Source organism: Heliconius melpomene, chromosome 11, assembly GCF_056956725.1.
Source record: "Heliconius melpomene rosina isolate 202511_hmr_F chromosome 11, ASM5695672v1, whole genome shotgun sequence".
Classification (NCBI taxonomy): domain Eukaryota; kingdom Metazoa; phylum Arthropoda; class Insecta; order Lepidoptera; family Nymphalidae; genus Heliconius; species Heliconius melpomene.
This window is the reverse complement of record NC_140399.1, coordinates 4,806,142-4,821,358: the sequence shown is the minus strand read 5'-3', so window position 1 is coordinate 4,821,358 and position 15,217 is coordinate 4,806,142. Positions and strand designations below refer to the sequence as shown.

Here is a 15,217-nt window from a genome sequence, read left to right as displayed (position 1 = left end):
AAGGATTTAACAAAAGTAGATAAAAAAATTAGGAATATTATAACTTAGAAGAAATCATAAATCATAACTGGAGTATTGCCTGATATATTGTGATCAATTCAAATAATTTTGCTTACGCAAATCTAAACTATAATCCCACTAAGCCACACCCATATGACTAAAATTGCAAAATCTAAAGATTGTAAGTTTTTTGTACATACATTTAATAATGATATATTTGATGCTTAAAAACTAACAAACATTTGTACCATAAATGTTAGCTTAAAAAAATTAAAAACAAAAACAGTAGGTACATAGTCAGTTTTTAAAAAAATATCACAAAGGCAGTGTTTGACAAAGGAAGAAATAAATGAAACCATAAAGGTAATTGTAGGATTTACTTAAATTAGTACAGTTTGTTACAAAATGCTGTTCAGTTACTACATTCGTTTTTCTTGAATGTTTGTCTCAATTATTATTGATAGTCTTTCACGATATTTAGCATAGTTAAACAATTTCATGATGTCAACGTTCTAATGTATTTGGCGTCACTTTTTGAGCTATTATTTTCCCATAACCACCACGCCCGCCGTCGTAATCTGTTCTATATTCATCGCGGACCTAAAAAGAAAGGTAAATAATATGAAATAGGTACATAATACATACACATGCTAACATGTGATGTAGAATAATGTCTATTTATGTAAAAGATGGTTGGCAATTTGATTCCCAATAAAATGTTTCAATTTCCTGTTCCTAATACAACACTCTAAATGGGCAAAAAGGAGTGTCTTAAAATTAAAATCACATCATATACTGCTGTTAGTTGCGACAGTTAATTAACAGTGTTAAACTCAAAAAATCATTAGAGGGCTTAAATTTATAACTTGAGGAACACAAAAATGTATTTCAGATTCAAATTGCATCAAAACAATAAGCAATTATTACAAAGCACAAGGTTTTTATTGATGTATGGATTTGATTTAGCACCAAATAAACAGAAAGTAATATATATAAATATGAATTATGTATAAAAATATAAATTATGTATATAATTTGAGCCAATAAATTCTTAAACTGCCTATGGTAGCCTGTGCCTACTATATTTTATATTTCTTCACTCTGGTATCGAGGCAAAGAGGGTGATTGAGTTCCACCAGTCACCAGTCAACACTCAATACCTCCATATCCAGAGGAAAGTGGAAAAAAAGAGGCGTGAATTGGGTTGTAGATACCCTCTGCCTGCAGGATACAGTTTATATCTGAATAAGGTAATAGAAACCATAAGTAAAGTATAAGTAAATTTTTCCTTATTTATACAGCAGACTAGAATTAAGAATATGGTGTAGGTACAAGAAACCAAAGTCATAAGCTGTGGGGATACAAAAAAAGAAGATTATTGTCAAGGGAAAAATTTTGTAATTAATAAAAAAATATGAAGAAGATATTTTTTATCATTATGAACTTTTTTATCATTACAAATTTTTTTACCATTAGAGAATGGAGTTGGAAAGAGTTGGGTAAAAGTTAAAATATTAATGGGCCAAGGTCCCATTAAAAAAGTATCCAATCTAAAAAATGTTGAGACTATCATAGTCAAGCAATCTTACTGTACTTGTTATGGTTATGGGATAAATCCTTTTTGGTGAATTACTATATTTGTATTCTGCTATTCAACATGCAATGTCCCCAAATAAAGGGAAAAGCAGAAAGTAAAGTACTTATTACTGTGTACTCAGTCTATCTGGCTATACACCTGGAGATGGTTGAAACTGAGCATTTTATTTTCAAATATGGTGAAAAATATGGACTTTAACTTATAACATAAAAAAGATCTGTACCTGTCCTCCAGTCTTTCCTCTTCCATATTGTCTACCTTCAATAAATCCAGCATCCCAATCAGATCTTATTATTCTATCATCTAATCTTGTACCATTTATGTACCTTAAATTTGGCATAATTATAAAATCAGTTACATTTTCTTATAACAGTATGATCAGAATATATAGGTATCAAAACTAACCTCATACAGTTTTCTGCATCCTCTCTAGCATAATATTCAACAAAGCAAAAGCCACAAGGTGTTTTTTTATATTTATCTAATCCCATAATAACTCGTCGAATATCACCACAACGGGAGAATAGATCATAGATTTGTTCTTCTGTCGTGTAAAATGATAAATTTCCAATATATAACGTGGCCGAAGCTCGTAGAAGTTTTTCTTGTTCACTTCTAGACCCCTAAATTAAAAAATTAAATAATAACATGATATATATAATAATGATCTTTTGTCGTGGAACTAAGCTTTATAAGGGAACTTGGAAGGAATACCTTAAAATGCTGATCTCGATAAGAACTTATTTCAATAGAAGAACTCATTGAGTCGTAACTTCTCTTCATTATGTTTAATTAATAACTTAAAATAAAATATACTTTAGCGTTGTGGATAAAAGTAATATTAATAAACGTATGACGCTTTATTTTCTAATTTACAAACGAATTCCTGACACTCGCTCATGACATTGACAACTAGTGACATGTCATTTTCATGCCACAGATATATTCATTTTCAATTTTATGTTTAATGACTAGATGTATGGCTTTCGAGACTACCAGTAAAGAATAAATAAGTCAGAACTCAGACTTTGTATGAATGTGAAATCCTAAGCATAATATATCACTATTCTCCAAAAGCATAATGACATGTAAAAACGTTAATAAAACTATGGAACATTTATTTAGTGATTAAAGCATTTATTATTTATTTTGTTTCTCTTTTTCTGTGTCGATTTTAAGTTTTATTGAATTTCAAACTGTAAGGACTTTAAATTAAGTATGTAATATTATTTCAATAATCTAGTTAAATGTCTACCTGTTTGTCTCTGTCTATCTGTATGAATGTTAAGGCCATAACAACTTTTAGCACTGCTATATTTATAGCAGTTCGTTGCACTACTTTGTTAAATCTTGTTATTATTTGGGATGTGACGATGCACAGCATCTGTGAGAGGGCGCTGTATACTTCCCTTTGATTATCCAATCATTTTCACTTCCGGTTGCTGTCTTCGACCAATCAGCGATCGCCGGAAGTCACGTGGTCTCAGGTGGTAGGGCGCCGGAACGTATAAAAGGCGACACTACGCTTCTTACCTCATAGCGTCGTTATTTCCCATTAGAGTAACATCGTTTAAAATTGAAAGTGCTGTGGTAAGTGTAGTGTTGGAGGTGGAATTTCTTCACATCTTGAACCGGATTTCTATATGGGGCCTACTCCTGGGAAGGCCTCCAGCAAAGATGTTCATCCTCATCAAGAGAATTAGCTTTTGTGAAATTCAAAGGTAAAACAACGACAACGGGTGAGTCATTTGAATCTCTTGTGTAACAAGTATCTACATGCATGTAATACTGTTCTATTGCTTGGTATCATATATACCAATACTGTAGTGGATTCTGAGCTTAACGAACACGGCAGTGTTATAACCTACAATAAGGTTAGGTATATGTCTCAGATTTTCAGCAGTTATGGCCCATTTTTTTTCAACTAACGGGCATTGCAAAAAGCAAGAGGACTCATCGCTTGTTTAACGCTCTTGGAGACGTTCTCGGCATAATATCATGCGATGTAAACGGAGTTTACTAAATAAATCGGTTTTCACCGAGTTTACTTAGTTGTATTATCCATTAATATACTACCTTCGTTTAAATACGATAAATTCGTTAGGATCGTATCCTGAGCGAGTTATCAAATATATAAAAAAAAAAAAAAAGATCTGTTCTCATCATATATATCAGGGAAGCGGATTATTTAATAGTTGCCAGTTGTCAAAACCAGATGGCGTTGCCTGCCCCTCTGACGTGACACCAATCGATGACAATCAGAAATGGGATCGGAACAAGCTCCGGTCCCAACCAGCTTATTCTGCGACATATATAAAAAGTCTATTTTTAGTCTATTTTTAGATAAATCTTTTTTATTTAATTGTAATAGGATAATTACTAACGTTGTTGAAAGGTTATAATCGCTGGGAGCATATCCTAAGCGAGTTAACGAATAACAATGGATAAATCTGCGTGGGAGTTTCTTTTGGCTTCTTTCGACAATTGCAAGCGAATACTCGGAAGAACTAGATACAAGGATTCGAAGACAATTTCAAAGCCTCCTGGCAGGAAGTGTTTCAAACACGGAATATCGGAGGTTCATTTTCTCAATCCTGGAGGAGTGAGGATAAAGGAATTGTGGATTTGCTGCTTATTCATGGTTACTGCCATCGATGTGAACGTCATAACATTTAGCAATGGGCGTCATAGTATTTAGCAATCACGGGATCTTCTGTATGGCCTCTTTGGCCAAAATTCTAGCCAGTCACCTTATCTTAGTTGCCTTAAGAGGGACTAGGGCTAATACTTGACATAAGGTATGTCCAATTATTTAAAGTGCATTTATCCGTACATTAGAATTTAAAAAAGCTCTGTACTATTTTAATGCTCTCAATTGTACGGGAGGGGGGCAGTTATAAGGAGGCTGCCTCTGAGCGTATCGGAGGCAGTGGCTGATGGTTTGGGCTCCGTAGGCCCTTCCCGGTTTAATCGCGGGAATGCATCTAGCCATTTACCTCCATGCCACCAATAATCCTTTTCCAAGATTATTTGAAGCAGTTGGACCTTCGTCAACCGTACATCAAAAATTGAGAAGCATGCGTTGAGTATGAAACTCTGGCACGTTTAATTATACATTAGCAATTGTCAAGTATCAGTGCATACCGGATATCGGTAGTATGGAGTGAGAACCCGCCGACGGGTAACACAAACCCAGAACTTAGTACAAGGGTATTGCATGATTGTTAATAAATTTAATTAAATGTAACCGTATCTTCCTGTATACAATTGTGTTAAGAAATACTGAGGCTGCCTATGGGTATATCGGAAACGCGTATAGATGGTTTGGGGGCTCTGAAAACTCTTTTCGACTTAATAATGAGCATTCTCCATATCATCTCTCTCTTTATCCAATAAGAATTTTCAAGCGGTTCGAGAAAGCAAGGATAGAAAATAGTTCGACTCACGTTCGACAACTGATAAAGCAAACCAATAAGAAATTTTCTAATAGATAATGAAAGGTTTATCAAAAAGAACAAAGTTTGATATATGGATGGTTGAGTAATGGATAAAAAGAAGCAACGTGTCAAAACTAAATTAAAGAACTGACTAAAATAGTGGGTTCAAGTATTATAAAAAGTCGCCGAACGTTTCTTTAGGCTAATTTGGCATTATCCTCGTGCAAGTGGGTGCACATCCCCGCGAGTGCCGCGGCAAAAGTATTTTATACCTAACGTACTATATAATAGATACCGTGCATCCCTGTGGTGCAATCGAGTAGCCATCAGAATTGAAGCTGATGTAGTGGAAGAAATCTATAATCCAGCTAGAAGAAAAGCAGCCAGCTAGAAAATGCGAAGGCGACTGATCTTGGTATTTGGAAAAAGAAGTAAAATTTGCATCTAGCAAGAGTAAGAAGCAGGAGAAAGAGGAAAAGAAGGCAGCTAAATAATTCAGAAGACATATCAAGACCAAATTAATGTCGCCAGTTGAGCGCCTTATTACGGAAGTTGTCAGATATGACAAAATATGAAATGCGAGAGTTACAGACAACCTTTTATTACTAAGTTGTTGGATACCATAAAGTATGATAATCAATAATACTGCAAAAAAAAAAAAAAAGACTATCAAGAAGTTTCATTCATTTTTTGTAACTTTGGTTCCAAAGCTGAGGAAAGCTAATGAAAATAATCGTCTTCATGGGACAAGAGGGCTGTGTAAAGGTAGTTACATATATACCTTGGCGATATCCACGTGCGTAACGTAGATATTCCGCCGCATATTGCCATGAGTTTTGCATATACTGAACCTGGCTAGCGAGGTATACACGTAGTCACAACTCTAATATGGCGGAGAGCATGTTGGATTTCTACGACATCATTAAGTCCGGGGAAGTCGGACGTTTAAATTGAGTACATCTGTATTTAAATCGTATATTTTGACACCGTGAAGTTGCTCCTAAAAGCGAATTTCAGAGAGTGAACTATGGTAGTTCTAAAATACAGCTAAGAAGCGATAATTGAAATATCATAAAATTGATAACTTTATATGTAAATGTATAGTAGTATCAATTACTTATAACTTTATTACACTTCGAAGAATGATATAATCATTAGTCGGCCTAAATTTTGTGAAAAACTAATGAGCTCATAAACTCGCATTTTCTAACGCATCGTATATCAAGTCCAGTTTGCTTCAAAACTGTACCTAAGTAGCAGATAGGACATTCATATCATGAATTGTCGGTCTGGTTGCGGATCGGGTAAGCATTCATTGATGCTTTTGTGAAGTTGTAATACTCGAAGTATGTGATAATGAAATCAAGTCTTAAATTTTACAAATGCGTTGAAAGGTTTGACCAGGTTAAGAATATATTATTGGGCTAAGTACATAGTATTTTATAGAGCATTCTATTAAATACTCTAGTGTTATTAATGTTGTACTAATGGCATCAATCACAAGGTAAAAAATTAACTCGGGTAACTATTTCATCATCATCATCATCATCAGCCTGTCCTCGTCCACTGCTGGACGTGGGCCTCTCCAATGGCGCGCCGCTGGGCTCGATCTTCTGCTCTCTGCATCCGGCCGTTGCCGCCACTTTGCGGACATCGTCACCCCATCCAGCGGGAAGACGTCTTTAATTACGCTTGCCAAGGCGTGGTGTCCACTCTAGAACGCGTCTATTTACTATAAATTTATTATAGTTGTTAAAAAAGGAAGTATGGAGTTGGTTGCCGGTTCTATCTACGACCTGCTGTCTGAGCCGGAGATAGTTTCCAATAGACCGGACGACATTTTCATCGGCATTTCGATCCTGCTCATACTTCTAACATGATATTTCGTTTAGAAATATTTTGGTGAAACACGTGACCTGTCGAAAATTACGCTCTAGAGACGGTGGTGTCATCCTAAGAAGTGTTTTTCTGGGTTCTACATTAAGAAACTAGCTGGACTACCGAAAGCAGGCTACAAAAGGTAACAATTTTGTTGTGTAACTTGGAGGTGAGGCTACACAAGGGCTTCATGAATAATGGTCAATACTTATATAAACAGGTTGTTGAATTATTATCGGAAGAAGTGAGCACGTCTAGCTTTATTATTTGGACGGTTATGCGAGCTTCCTTTCCTACTCATGCTTATCAGCGAGTTGCGAATCATCTTCTAAAATTTGTTTGTATGCAAATTATAAGTAAATCTAATAATTGAAGTTAGATTATTTTGGCTCAGCTTCCCGCAGAGCGATTATTAATTGAATTAAAAAAAAATTAAACAATTTACAATTTGCTTATAAGTAGAACAATGTTACTCATGTTTTTTGTGGTTTTACAGATCAATTTATCTGAATGTATCGGAATCAATTTATACAATCATTCTGATTTAGATCACATAGCGTCGTGCGTGGTCACCAGGAGTTATAAACACGTCTCTCACAGATGCTGTGCATCGTCACATCCCAAATAATAGTACAAGTTTTACATAACAATAAAACTTGTATTATTGTGGAGAGACGATGCACAGCATCATTTTAAGGCTCCTGGTGAGAATCTGCTATGAGGTAAGAAGCGTAGTGTCGCCTTTTATACGTTCCGGCGCCCTACCACCTGAGACCACGTGACTTCCGGCGATCGCTGATTGGTCGAAGACAGCAACCGGAAGTGAAAATGATTGGATAATCAAAGGGAAGTATACAGCGCCCTCTCACAGATGCTGTGCATCGTCTCTCCACAATAATACAAGTTTTATTGTTATGTAAAACTTGTACTATTATCACGCATATTACTTTTAAAGTTATCAAAAGGAATAAAAAGCATAAAATTTATTTTTCAAGATTACTGTCAGGAAATTACAGGAGTGTTCCCAGAAATGCACAATGGCCGCATACGCGGGTGATAAGAATTTTCAAAACAACGTGTTTTTTAGTACTTTATACTTACGTTTATTTGTATATGTTAAGAATAACATAAAATTTTCTTTAAATTTACATAAATCATCTAGATAAGAGGCGGAGGATCGGGAGTTTTGGCGCTCCTTGGGAGAGGCCTATGTCCAGCAGTGGACTCGAATAGGCTGATTTGATTGATTTTGATTGATCTACGATTGCTACCTTACCTATTGATATGTAAGTATAGTTAATAGTCTTTGAAATAGCTCATCCCTTATGTTTTCATCTAAAAAATGCGTACATGTATCTGTACCGACAATCTTTAGTTAAAAACGAAGATAATTTCGATATAGAAAAAATATAATACAATTTTTAAAATATTTTTTTTATAAATTTTGCCTACTAGTTATAATTTAGTAATTATAGTATGTAAAATTTATAAGAAGTGTGATTTTTACACAGATTACATGAAAGCTTGTTTTAATTGCTAATTCCGTAAGTATAGTTAATGGTTTTGAGAGAGATAAATGAGTAAAATAAATGTATTATAATAATTTAATAAAAAATACTTCAATAAGTACAAGCAAATTTATTTATAACTGAATAGTTCACCCCAGTATCTTTTAAGTTATAAATAATCCATTATTATCAATACTGTTTCCACTATATTACATTTACATATAACGAAAGATTTGCTATTTAAATGAATACTGTATTTAAAAAAAATAAATATTCCTTAAAACACTAAATGAAATTTACAATAAACTATCAAATTTATATTTATAATTTTTGGTGAAACTATGCTACATTTTATCAAGTTTTTGGCAGTTCTTTAAAAGAACACTTTAAGTATCATCATCACAGTATATACATTTTATTTAAAAAGATATATCTATTCTTTTCATAAATAAATAATATCTTACGTTTTTATTCTTAATTTTACGCTATTAATATCGTAAAATATCGTAGCACCATAAATTAATGATAAGACAATTGAAAATATTGAAACTATTGAGTTGAGTTTTTACTTTTTAGTAATATCGTTTTGTGAGCATCAGACTATTCTGGGGTGGGCACGGTCTCCCCTACCCCGTTCCTACGGCCATATATGTAAATAAAAATATGTTTAAGTAGGTATATTATAAAAAGTTATCTTTGGAATTCCCGAAAAGCAAAAAGACTAGAATATTATGATAGAGTGACTATTGTTACTATAAGTCAATTATTATATTATATGGATTGAAGTTTGTTGCATATTATTTCTTTTTTAAATAGTTTTAAGAATTTTAAATTAAAGAAATTGACAATGACGCTTGGGTACGTGTTTCTTGCGAAGAGCTGCTCGCACCGCTTCTTCGAATACTTCGTGCATATTTTCTCGTTCCAATGCCGAACATTCCACTAACTGGCTTGCTCTGAAAAAGAAGCAGCATTAAGTTTCTAAATAAAATGAAAATAGTTAATTTTTATTATTCAGTACAGCTGTAACGACGTTTTAGATATAGGTAATGAAGAATAGTACATATAAATGTACATATAATACGTAATAATATATTAAATAAACAATTGTTTGACCAGTAGCATCTCTATGCTCTCGGCATTTATCAGGATACATTATCAGCGAACGATAATAACGACGATAGTGCAGCTGCCAGTGCCTGAATAGCGATAGCGCTCTACATTTTTTCGCTTGTTCTGAGATTACATTATGGAATTTTTATATGTAAATTAATTTAAATATTTTTAATGATAATTGTTGATTTTTAATAATTACCGTATTTTCTTTTTTAATGACATGCCTTCTTGTGTCGTGATAACAGCTTTGCCAGATGTTCTCAAATCAGTTTTTGTGGCTGAAAAAGAAGTAAAAAAGAAGATTTAAGTCACCAAATTATGAATGTTTTAAATTTACCTACGTCTATTTGATTGATTATACCTAGTGGAATACTTACTTAGTTAAATATAATTTGAATTAGCGTATTCTTCGAACGTCTTTTTTTTTATAAAAAATATATTTTTTTAATACAATACCTACACATTGCGGGTATAAAATCGTGAATTAAGTTTATTCAAAAATTTAGTGTAGAAAATTTTGACATTAATCACTTCACAATTTCCAAAGTTAATAAACCAGATTTAAATGCTGGATTGCTATTTTTTTTACATTTTTCTAGCATTTGAAGTCAAGTCTTTACATTTACACAATTACTTATGTATTATTTATTCGGTAAATCTTAAGGTATTAAATTAAATATAAAAAAAAATATTTTACATTAAATTCCGTTATCAAGTTACGCTACTGAATATTTCCGGTTCATCATTAAAACAACATTTTTTTTACATTATTAAGTATATTATTTATTTCTATCATCCATTCATTATTTATAGGTATATATAATAAAACTGTAACTCATCGCTGTCCTTACATTGAAAATATATGGAAAAACCTTTTATTGGAGGCATTTAATAATGTAATATGTAGAACCCAAAACATTTTTTTTATCTGTTTATCGATTTGTCTGTTTATCTGTTTGTGCAGATGCAGTTTTCACTGTTGTATTTTAGCAAACTTCTATTAACCTTTAGTGTTTGTTTTAATTCAATCGGTTCATAAATAAAAAAAGTTATGTCAAAGAATTGCTTGCGCCAATATTAATACTAAATAAGTCTCAACACTAAGTTTCCGGGTTCCCTTTGCCTATGTGCAGGACACAACGTGAAGCTTAAAAAACAAAAAAAAATGACGGAAAAGCGCGACTCGGGCTAGCCCTCCGAGAGTAGACAGAGGAAACTTAGTGTTAAGACACTCCGTACCCCACTTTCCGCCGAATTTTTGAGGCATTCCGGGTTGAGTGGCGGAACGCAACGCCGCTTTTGCTTTTGTGCCACAGCGAAGAAATGAAAAATAATAATTCATTTAATAAATAATAATTCATTCCCTCGAATATAGGGGATCAAATACACAACCGTCACGTTACAGTCACGACGGCCTCAAAGACACTTGGTACTTATGCATATAAAAACTTACCTACAAGTACAATTGGCACAGATGAACTAAAATGTTTTAGTTCAGGGTACCATTTGTGTATAACGTTCTCATATGATGATCGACTTCCAACAGAATAACATACGAGGAAACAACTAGTCTGAAAAAAAATAAAGGACGATTATTTTTAACTCCTTTTTAGTCTTTTTTGTATTTTTTACATAAATAGATCTATAGTCCGTAAGCTGTGTTACATCCTAATTTGCTCTACGTTTTCTCGATTCGCCGACTCACAGAAGTCACAGTTAGCCCGCAATAATGGCATTTTAAAAGCAGATCTCTTTAAGATCGTGTTTTCTTTTTATTAACATTTTTGTTTTTGATTAACAATTAATTTCACTTTTGTGTATTTTGTTCTTTTGAAGAGTTACATACATTTTGTTTAAAATGCGTTGTTATTATTGTAGAGAACATAGATAATGTATTGTTATTTATTACTGAAGAAAATACGAGTCATAAGTTTAAAATAATGCATGTTCTAACTGATGTTAGATATATAAAGTTTACATAAAATTTGATAATATTTATCCGGGAAATTTTTGAAAAATATACTTTAACATTTTATATGAGGAAATCATTAGCAAAGCTATTTATATACTAATAGGTATATAGGTATCTACTTAATGTTAAATAATAGGTAGTTTTACGAAACCTTTATATAAATTAAAAAAGTAAAATTTATTACGTTTAAAGGAGATGCTAAAAAGAGTATAAATCACTCGAATACAAGCAAAATACTAAGCAATACCTCCATGTTATATTAGCCATAGTGGCGACCTATTTTCATTCTTCGCTTTCTCCATGTTAAAACTGACAAAGTTTTTATTTTTAATTTTAACTAGCTATTTAGTACTGCCTTTTACTAAGTTACGCAACATTTCAATTTGGCGAAATAACTTTCGCTTTGTAATTTGGAAAAATTTGCGGACAAATAATGCCAGCATATAAAAAATATTATATCTACGATGTACTACTAGTATATAATAAGGCCTTCTTAACATTTACATAAATAAATTATTAATTATTAATGTTAAAAAATATATATACCTATAGATAAATATAAAATAATTTCAAAACTCATAAAACTTTAAATACATACATGATTATAGCACAAAGGTCTTAGACGCTCATAATCCTCTTGTCCAGCCGTATCCCATAAAGCCATTTCGACTTCTTGACCGTCGAGGGTGATGTGGCCAATGTAGTTATCGAATCTATAAATATTTAAGTTATGTTTATATTTAAGTTTCGTTTATATTTTTCACTTTTTATATACGAAAGAATGTAAACGATATCGATCAATATATATGATAAAATTGAAACTGATCAGATGATGAAGACATTTATTAGAGTAATAGAAGCCAAAACATTGTTTCTTTTTTTTTCAATTTTTGTTTGTGCATTTTTTAAATCCACGCTATTGTATTTTTTAAAACCGTCTATAAATAAAAAAGTTCAATCAATATAAAGTATTTTATTCATTACACATTTGTTACAAAATAATTGTTTTACTGAATTGACTGAAACTTTATTTTTCAATGAATCTAAAGATATATATTTTGTAATTATAATTTTATTAGAACACATAGTAATTCAGATTAGTAAATTAATTATTGTGTAGTTCAAATATGCGAATCTGCACTCATGGGTCGCTAGTTTTTAATATAGGTAATATTTAAATATTTTAAGATTTAAGTATTGTGGGTGATGTAGAATATTGCCATCATACTAACTTTCTATTCGTTCCCTAGATAACCTTAAAAGAGGCCAGCAAATTAACAATAATAGAAAGATCTTATTTAAGCTTATAAGAAAAATAATATTAAGTATATAAGTATATTTAAGAACATGTGTTTTGGTTCTTATTGATTCCGAATGACGAGATGTTAGCACAGTCATTGACTAACAAGTGCGCAGGACCTTCATGTACTCGTAAGTGTGTACAGAGATGGATGCAAGGAAGTATTTTAGTACGTGTATAGATTCATAGAGAGGAAGTGACACTTGCACTGTGGACGCATTACCGATGCGATTTTATTTTATAAACAATCACTCAAATTACTACGGATATTGTGAGTGAATTTGTAACAATATTATTACATTTTCAAACGAAAATATATAAATGTTTGATTTTACAACACACCGGCACAAATGCAAAATACTTAGGTGACTATACTTAGGTATACTTAGTATATTAATCAAAAGTTTACAGGTGAGCTCGCAGATGGTCAAATGCAGTTGGATTTAACCACAGGCACTAACTATTTTAGTTCGGTTTACTAAACATGATTATAAATTGTTTTTGTGTTGTTGAGTGGTGGAACTCTACTGCGCGCTTTGCCTCGATACCAGAGCGAGTATGAAACCGACCTATCCCTATGCAACTGGCCTTATTTCAATAGATATTCATTTTAAATATCAGGCCATTAGTCATCAACTCACTTAGATTCAGCTACCTTATGATCAGTCCCAATAGTTTACTTTAACAAGAAATATTATGATGTCAGCTTTGCCGAACATAACATAAAAAGTGCATAATGACAAAGATGATAATGACAAAGTGCATAATGACGTGAATAATTACAATTTAAGTAAATAGTCAATAACGACATTTTTTTAATAATTAGCACATTAGTTAGCCGTTATCTTAAAATTGGTTCATTGGCGTCCAAATGAACAAATAACACCTACTTATTTGAACAAATTTACTTAAAGAAAGTTAGAAACATAGTTCACGTTTTTGTTATTTTTGTACCCAACTTCACACTGGGGTAGACAGAGGGAGAGGGAGCCTAGAGTCATAGAGCCTTACTCCACTGAATTCTGGAGCAATGTTCAGTGGCGGAAACTCACCACCGCACTTTACTTCGACACCAGAGTGAAGAAATTAAAATATTTAATTTCCTCGATTGGGAATCGAACCCACAATAGCCTGGCCTCAATTAGCCTGCTGTAGGGTACTCGATGACATTTAATTTCATATACTTAAGTATTTAATCTTAATAAAGCCGATTCGATCAAAGCATTGGACAGCAAATGGAGAATAAAAAGTTCTAATGATGTAAAGCTATGTATAAGATAACTATAGATATAGAAAATAATAAATAATTTAATAGGCAAGCCTTACTAACACTCGTTCTTATCGCAGTAATCTCATATCAATATTTCACATAATTCATAATTGGTCAATTATAAAAATAATCATACGCAAGAACTAAGTATGTAATTTTGTGAATGAATTGAAAATTAATTTACCTGCTTCTTACCGTTAACCGTTAAATATTTATTCAAATAAACGTTGGGAATTTTATATGAAAACAGTTGCCGTTTGGTATTTACAAGCATGAATCATATAAAAATGATAGCATCGAGTAGTCATTAAAGGAAAATGTGACAAAATTGCGTAAATGTGGCATTTACCGTGATTACAGTACAGTAGCCCTCACTCCTCCTCCTCCATGATATATAGAATATAATGTTTATACTTGGTACACACGAGTGTAGAGATAAGACTGTCACTGCATCAACCTGTTAATTTTGACGCATACGACGGTGTCCTCCAGCGGCCGTCCCAATGACCTATAGACACCATCAGATTACCAACTAATAACTAACTAACAACTAAAAGTTACTTACACAGTCGGAACATACTCCTTGGGAAACTCATTTCTTGTGTATACGTAAAGCAAACATGTTTTGCCGACCATACCATCGCCCACCACTGTTATCTTCAGTCTCGGCACCGTCCCCATGATACGCACGGCATCCGACACAGCCTCACAATTTACACAATTGACACGACTATTGTTTTGCACTCCTTTTTACTAGAAACCTATCATATCGAATTTTAGCGATGATTTTATCATCGGTTAGACAAATCGGTCCTTGACGATGCTTATCAGTTAGTGATGTAACGATGTTATCACACTTGTAGAAACATCGGCGATAAGGCGGCAGTTTTAATTGAAATGAGGCGCGCGCGCGCACTTTGGTGGCTTAATGCGAAATGCTCACCAAGTCACCATTCTCACCAATATTAAAATGCGCGTGATTCAAATGCGGCGTGTCATAACGAATCATTCGGAACGCGCGTACGCGTAGAGCTAGAGCGCGCTTGTACTGGCTTCGCTGAATATAATTCGTAATTAATTCTGTGGACGTATTCTGTCCAAACTTCGTTAACAAATGAACTACGTCATTCTTTGTCTTT

The 15,217-nt window shown here is 33.0% G+C and overlaps 2 protein-coding genes across 2 annotated transcripts; both read right to left on the bottom strand.

Moving 5' to 3' along the window:
- Positions 1–358: 358 nt before the first annotated feature.
- On the bottom strand, positions 359–2,511 carry Cbp20 (cap binding protein 20). The gene is made up of 4 exons (XM_085193655.1): positions 2,312–2,511; positions 2,003–2,220; positions 1,821–1,923; positions 359–600 (listed from the first exon to the last, which is right to left on the bottom strand). Exons 1-4 carry the CDS (start codon positions 2,378–2,380, stop codon positions 505–507), a joined length of 486 nt encoding a protein of 161 aa, XP_085049781.1. The 5' UTR covers positions 2,381–2,511; the 3' UTR covers positions 359–504.
- A 5,991-nt stretch (positions 2,512–8,502) lies between these two features.
- RhoL (Ras-like GTP-binding protein RhoL) lies at positions 8,503–14,892 on the bottom strand. The gene is made up of 5 exons (XM_085193654.1): positions 14,644–14,892; positions 12,107–12,221; positions 10,990–11,107; positions 9,736–9,814; positions 8,503–9,376 (listed from the first exon to the last, which is right to left on the bottom strand). The coding sequence occupies exons 1-5, from the start codon at positions 14,757–14,759 to the stop codon at positions 9,253–9,255; spliced, it is 552 nt and encodes a 183-aa protein (XP_085049780.1). The 5' UTR covers positions 14,760–14,892; the 3' UTR covers positions 8,503–9,252.
- Positions 14,893–15,217: the final 325 nt, after the last annotated feature.